The sequence below is a fragment of the Crotalus tigris genome, unplaced genomic scaffold, assembly GCF_016545835.1.
Source record: "Crotalus tigris isolate CLP2741 ecotype Arizona unplaced genomic scaffold, ASM1654583v1 scf7180000021944.90088, whole genome shotgun sequence".
Lineage (NCBI taxonomy): Eukaryota > Metazoa > Chordata > Lepidosauria > Squamata > Viperidae > Crotalus > Crotalus tigris.
In genome coordinates, this window is record NW_024098770.1 from 61,655 (window position 1) to 68,904 (window position 7,250).

At 35.0% G+C, this 7,250-nt stretch overlaps 1 protein-coding gene across 2 annotated transcripts; it reads right to left on the minus strand.

Moving 5' to 3' along the window:
* Positions 1 to 2,285: 2,285 nt before the first annotated feature.
* Positions 2,286 to 6,151, minus strand: LOC120296949 (olfactory receptor 14A16-like). Of its 2 annotated transcripts, none has more exons than XM_039319019.1 (2): positions 6,106 to 6,151; positions 2,286 to 4,677 (listed from the first exon to the last, which is right to left on the minus strand). In XM_039319019.1, exon 2 carries the CDS (start codon positions 4,644 to 4,646, stop codon positions 3,732 to 3,734), a length of 915 nt encoding a protein of 304 aa, XP_039174953.1. In that variant the 5' UTR covers positions 4,647 to 4,677; positions 6,106 to 6,151; the 3' UTR covers positions 2,286 to 3,731. The 2 variants fall into 2 exon arrangements, with proteins under 2 accessions (XP_039174953.1, XP_039174954.1); XM_039319020.1 differs by lacking the exon at positions 6,106 to 6,151 and adding an exon at positions 5,951 to 5,980.
* Positions 6,152 to 7,250: the final 1,099 nt, after the last annotated feature.

Genomic DNA, 7,250 nt, shown 5'->3' on the forward strand with positions numbered 1-7,250 from the left:
TTGATTCTATCCCTCTCTTAATGCAGCCTAGCACTGTGTTGGCTTTTGTGGCAGCTGCATCACACTGCTGGCTCATATTTAAGTGATTGTCCACTAGGACTCCAAGATCCCTCTCACAGTTGCTACTATTGAGTAAGGTACCACCTATACTATACCTGTGCATTTGGTTTTTCTTACCTAAATGTAGAACCTTACTTTTTAAATTGAATTTCATTTTGTTAGATAGTGCCCAATTTTCAAGTCTGTCATGATCTTTTTGTATCTTAAGCCTTAAGTGTTGCCTATTCTGGCCAGCTTGATGTCATCTGCAAATCTGATGAATTCTCTATCTATCCCCCCCATCCAAATCATTGATGAAGCTCTTGAAGAGGACTGGGCCCAGAACAGAGCCCTGGGGCACCCCACTACACATTTCCCTCCATGTGGATGCAGTTCCATTGAAGATTACACGCTGAGTACGGCTGATCAGCCAGCTATGAATCCATCTAGTGGTGATGCCGTCTAACCCACATTTTTCTATCTTATCAAGTAGTAGGTTGTGGTCTACTTTATCAAATGCCTTACTGAAGTCCAAGTAAATTATATCCACAGCATTCCTCTGGCCCACTAAGTTTGTCACCTGGTCAAAGAATGCAATAAGATTTGTCTGGCATGATCTGTTTTTGACAAGCCCTTGTTGGCTTTTAGTAATGACTTTGTTTGCCTCTAGCTGTTCGTTGATTCATTGCTTGATTATCTTTTCCAAGATCTTCCCAGGTATTGAGGTCAGGCTGATAGGTCTATAGTTTCCTGGATCCATTTTTCCCCTTTTTTGAAGATGGGAACTACATCAGCTCTTTTCCAGTCCTTTGGTAGTTCCCCAGTGCTCCAAGATCTTTGAAAGATATAATTCAGCAGTTCTGAGATCACATCTGCCAGTTCCTTCAGAAGCTTGGAATGTAGTCCATCTGGTCCTGGTGATTTGATCTCATCTAGGGTGGACAGGTGCTTACTTACCATTTTCTTGCCTTTCTTAACATGTTTTTAATCTGCTTACAACATGGTTTTTGATAGGACTATTTTTTCCTTTGAGTAAATAAGGATGCAAAAAATGAGTTGAGTGGTTCTGCTTTCTCCCTGTTGCTTGTCACCTTCTTGCCATCTTCTCCCACTAATGGATCAATCATTTTTTAAACTTTTTCTTGTTTTTTACATGTTGAAAAAATCTTTTTTGTTGTTGTTGTTATTTTTGACTTTGGTTGCAAGCCTTAGTTCATTTTGAGCCTTAGCTTTCCTCACTTCGTCTTTGCAGGCTCAGGCTATTTGCTGATGTTCTGACTTAATTATGTGCCCCTCTTTCCATTTTTTTATACTTGTCCTTGTTGTCTTTCAATTTATCAGAGAGTTCTTCATGCAGCCATGCTGGCTTCTTTTGAGAGTTCTAATTGTTTTTCTTTGTTGGTATTGTGCTAGACTGGGCTTTTATAATCTCACTTTTGAAAATTTCCCAACCTTCTTGAGTTGTTTTCCCCTTGAGGATTCTTATCCATGGAATCCTTCCCAAGCTTTCTCTAAATTTGTTGAAATTAGCTCTCTCAAAGTCCAAGACTCTAGTTTGACTGTGTTCTATTGCTTATGCTTGCTTAATGTTGAATTCCAATATTGCATGGTCACTCCCCACCAAGGTTCCTGTGGTTTCAACACATTCTATCATTTTATCTCTGTTAGTGAGAATTAAGTCCAATATGGCTGATCCCCTAGTTCCCTTCTCTACTTTTTGGGAGACAAAGTTGTTTGCTTGGTTTGTCAGGAATCTGTTTGATTTTCCACTTGGTAAAGTGTTTGTCTCCCAGTTGATGTCATTACTATTGTATGTGCTTCCTACATATATTAGTTAACTGACTAGCAAAAGGTTCAACTATTATCTCTGTTTGGTTGGGTGGCCTATATTATACACATATGGCAATATCATTCCCCCCCTTTTATATTGACCCAAGGGAATTCAAGACAGTTTTCATCATTGTTGTGCTCTATTTCTGTAGAGATGTAATTATTTCTTATATAGAGAGCAACTCCCGTTCCTCTTTTATTTGGTCTGTTTCTTTTAAATAATTTAAATCCCTCTAGCTGTGTGTTCCATTTGTGGGTTCTTTCAAGATTTGAACAATCCTGTGTGGAAAATGTTTATAAACAGATTTTATCTTTGTCCTTGATGGAATGCTGACTTCTTTCAGCAAACCAAGAGCTCATACAGACATTTCCAGGTGGAACTGGAATTAGAAAGACTCTTAAAGAAATATGGGCTCATTCCTTTTTCTCAGATAAAATAGGAATAATAGGTTCATGAATTAGAAACAAACAAACAAAGAAAGAATCAATCGTAGTTTAAAGTAGAGCAAAACAATCCCTTTAACAGCAAAGTGTAATGTAAACAGGAAATATCCACAGAGAAATCAAGAAAATAAGACAGTAAAATTCAAAAGAGGATTTAAAATGTAAGAGAAAATTTCATATACCTCTAGCTGAAAGCCCCTCACTTTCATCAAGGGATGTTACTGATGTCACGTTGATTAAATGTAGTACCTTTCAAAAGTATGTTTATACCAAGCCCCAAAGTACTTGATGAATCTTCCATATTGCATACACTTGAGGATCATGGCAGATATATCACAAAAATAGTGATATGGCATTTGGTATGCATTATCAATAGCTTGGATAGAATTCATTATTTCTCAAGGACATTTCAGTAAGGTATCATCCTTGATGTAGATCTATCTATCTTCCTTGTCCATGCATTGGACCAGAAAACATGTCTTATCTCTTCCACTTTGTACCAAGATGTAAGATTTCTGAAATTTTTTTTCATCATTATTATTTTGTTCGTTAGAAGCATGTATCATACTAATTTAATTTCTTCCATTTTTTGTTTTACTTGATTATCAAAAGCTTATGTGATACAGTAAAAGCTCACAAATCTTTCTCATCCTGCCAGGTGTCTGGTTTTGCCTAAACATTTTTAAAAGAAACAAATAATAGTCTGAGCTAAAGACTCGAAAATCTGTTTGACAGAGAAGTTAAGGCATTGGGTTAGAAATCAGGAGTTTAGACTTCTATTCCACCTTTGGAATGTAGCCAGCTGGATGACTTTGGGCTACCACCCCACCTCAGCCCTTAAGGAAGCAGTAGCAAACCCCTTCTGAAAAAGATTGCCCAGAAAACTATAGAGAATTGTCTGGGCAGACTGACTGAAAGAGGCAAAATATCAAACTTTAGGAATAAATGATCAATTAAGGAGGGAAATGTTATCAAGGCCCATGTACTTTTGGAAAAGCTGAAACTTTAACTAGTTATATTATCTGCCAGCTTTAGAGGGAATCTATTTTGTATGGGAAAGCAAAGGGGAAAATAGGCTACAGCATTTAAAACTCCTCTGGATTGAAAGTATTTCTCCCATTTACATTATACCCTGATCCTCACTTCATTAAATATAAGGAATTATCAGCATGTGGAATGCCAGAACTGTCAAACAATCCATATTTAGCATCAGTAGAGTGAATTGACAGTAATTTAGGATGCAGGACCTATATTAAGCAAAATCTAGAGTGCTAGGTTTTCCTGGTTTGATATTTCAGATTTGCCTCCATCCCAACTATCCCTTTTTACCTTAATCCTCTATTCATAGAAGTAAAAGAAAAGCCAGAAAAAATGCAAAACTGTGGTGAACAGACTATAAATAACATTAAAAGAGTTTGTCAGACACTCCACAATTGCGAAAGGACAAATTTGATATTCTTATTTCTCATGCTATATATAATTGGATTGAACAGGGGTGGAAGGAGGGAATATAGCGCAGTCAACCCAATATCTAAGTAAGATGGTGTGTTAGATGGAGGTCTCCCATAGGCAAAACATCCACTTAATACTAACAGAGACACTACTGTAAGGTGGGGAATACAGGTGGATAAGGCTTTCTGCCTGCCTTGATCAGAAGGAATTCTTAATACTGCCTTGAAGATCACTGCATAAGATACAATAATAAAAGAAAAACAACCTAGTGAAGTAATAATATTGGCTACAACAATTCCAGCCTCAAGTCGATTTAACCCAGAGCAGGATAGTTTTAGCAATTGTGGACTTTCACAAAAGAATTGGTTGACAACATTAGCACAAAAAAGGATGGAAAAAGTGCCAATGGTATGCAATGTGCCACATAGAATACCTGAAAACCACACTACTATTACTATTTCAGTGCAGGCTTTCCAATTCATCACCATCTCGTAGTGCAGTGGATTGCAAATGGCAACATACCGATCATATGCCATAACTGTCAGGAGGGAGAAATCAGAAACTGCAAAGGAGAAAAAGAGAAAGTTTTGAATAACACAACCAAAATAAGTGATGTGTCTGGTATCCATGAGAGAATTGATCATGGATTTGGGAACAATGACTGAAACAATGCCCAGGTCCTGTACAGCTAAATTCATAAGAAAGAAATACATGGGGCTGTGCAGGCGATGGTCAAAAGCTATTGCAGTGATGATGAGAAGATTTGTTGTTACAGTTGCCAAATATAACACAAAGAGAAAGAAGAAATGCAAAAGCTGCAGTTGCCGATTTTGTGAGAATTCCAGGAGCAGAAAGTAAGACACTGTCGTTTGATTCTCCATGTGACATTTAAGAGAAAGCTGCAGGTCATAACTGCAAGGAATCAGAAAAGGGAAATGAAATAAGTGGTCTTTTGAGATGTGGTAAGAATAGAAAATATAAAGTATTATTAAGCATGGACCGAATTAACAGAGGACTAGACCACAGACAAGATTTATTTAAGATAAACATAAACCATATTCTACCCACCAAGAAATCCACTAAGAACCAGATGCAAATATGACATTTTTCCTTTTATTATCTCCTATCACAATCGGAAAGGTTACATAGGGTTAAGAAAACCCTGTTCAAATCCATTTTCAACAGTGACACAATCCCTTACCACCGGTTAAGAGTTATGGTATTGTTGTAAAATTGTGGGATGTGTTATGTGTTGTGCTTTGTGCTTCTAATAGAAAGGAACTGTAAATCTAGCATAAAAACATAAAAACAAACTCTTAGGTCTTTCACTGGAAATGCTGTGTGTCTGTATGTTTCTGTTTTATGTGGCAGATAGATGGAAATATTTTTTCTCCTCTTCTCTCTTTTACCCTAGCAGCTTTTAAAGTAAAGAAAATAAGCACAAAATGCCTTCAAACTAATACATAAAGATTAGTCTCCTAAACATGCATTTAATGGTATATTATTAAAAGAAAGGAAGATAGAATTTTATTTACAACTGCTATTTTGATATTGTTTCATTGGTATTATATGCACAATTATACTACTATAAAATATATTTAATCAAAAGAAATCAAATATTAGCAAAATAAATTAATCAGAAAGAGATGAAAGATCAGTTTAAAAAAGCAGTCTCTCTTTCAATATACATCTATATTCCCTCCATGAGAGTTTGGCCACAGAATGATACACAACCTATTACCGCTCTGAACTCTGACATATCAGCATTTTTTAAAAATTTGAACCCATGTTTTCATCAATAATACTAAAATGTTTAAAAAGAAACAAAAAAATAAAACAAAATAAAAAGACATTTAAAAATATTACCATCTATTTTTTTTATTCAGACAGATTATGAAAAGACTTTGCTGATGCTAATTTATCTAATAATGATCAGCTTTTGGCTGATAGTTTGATCCAAATTTATGCAAATTATAACTGTTTTTATTCTTTTATAATTATGTGGAAAAGGTACCAACATGTTAAATATTCAGTTAATTCATTCTTTATTAGCTACATAGAAATCTCTCCAAATTGTCTTTAAATCTACTGTCTGAGGTGAAATTTCTGAAAAATTATACTAAAACCCTTTGTTCTCGTCCCCAAAGCAGGCTACGTTCTAACACCATTATATCAGAAAAACTACCTTATGCAATTATTCACGTGAATAAAGCATATTGAAATAAATACCAATTTGTTGTAGAAAAAAAGAAATATGTTTTCTGTTAAATTTTCAATTTATAACTAACTTATTTGTCACTATAATGTCTTCTATGATTTTAAGAGTGTTAAATATCTTACCACTAAGTCAATGCTGTCCCATTAATTTTTAAGTATTGAAACATCAATTTGCAGTCACATAAAATTCTATTCTGAATGTTTATTAATCTTTGTTTTGTTTCCCTCAAGAGACTTGTACACCAAAAATGAAACTGACTTGTGTGCTTATTAACATAATTGTCCATTAAGAACACAAGTTTCCTCCAGGAGAAGTTATCATATTATATAGAATAATAATATCTCCAATAATTAACAGAATGAGGTCCAAAGTGTAAATTGTGAGAGGTGCAATTATTATAAAGTATAATCACAAAAATTTTAAGAAATATACACAGTAAGAATATCTCTAGAGGCAGATATAATGTATGAAATTCTTAGGCTTCTGTAAGTCAGTAGAAAGAAAGGTTACGCTGTCATTATATGGGAGCAAGGGTGGTCACATTGATAAAGTCAGTACATCAGTATTTTGATGCCACACTCAATTATTTTACATATGCACTGATTTTTTACACTGATATGTGAAAAGGATAGGAGATAGCCTTTCATGGTTCTGCAAGTCTCCTTTTTTTGGACAGGTAGATCTTCTTTCCTAGAAGTCTTGATTACCTCAAGCGTATTTCAGCTCTTTCAGTTTTTAATGGTTCTGGTCAAACTCATTTCTTTCTTGTTCCCATTTTGGATTGAAACTTTATGTTCCTCATATTTTACAAACCATGCTTCAACACAGCATGACTTAATATGATGCCCAAAATAAGTTGAAAAGCTATGCAGCAACAATGTCAAAAATGATCCATTTTGGCATCTAGGAAATGAGGAGAACATTAAAAAAAAATATCAAAGTCTTCTAGCTAACTCTGTTCTGTATAAAAAGGAGGGAAAGGAAAACATAATCAGTCTTTCATGACTATAAAAGTACATTTCCAGGTAAACTTGAGGAGTTGATTCTTGACCCATCTCAAAAAGCTCATATCTCCTCAAACTCAGAATAAGATTTTGTGTAACAGCCTGGGTAATCATATTCCATAACTCTGAAGCAGAATAGTGCTAATATAAATGAACATGGTATTTTGAGGAATTTAGTGAAACATTTTGATTTCTTCATGTTAAAAACAGTCTAAATACTTAGAGCAGTGGTTCTCAACTTGTGGGTCAGGACCCCATTTGGG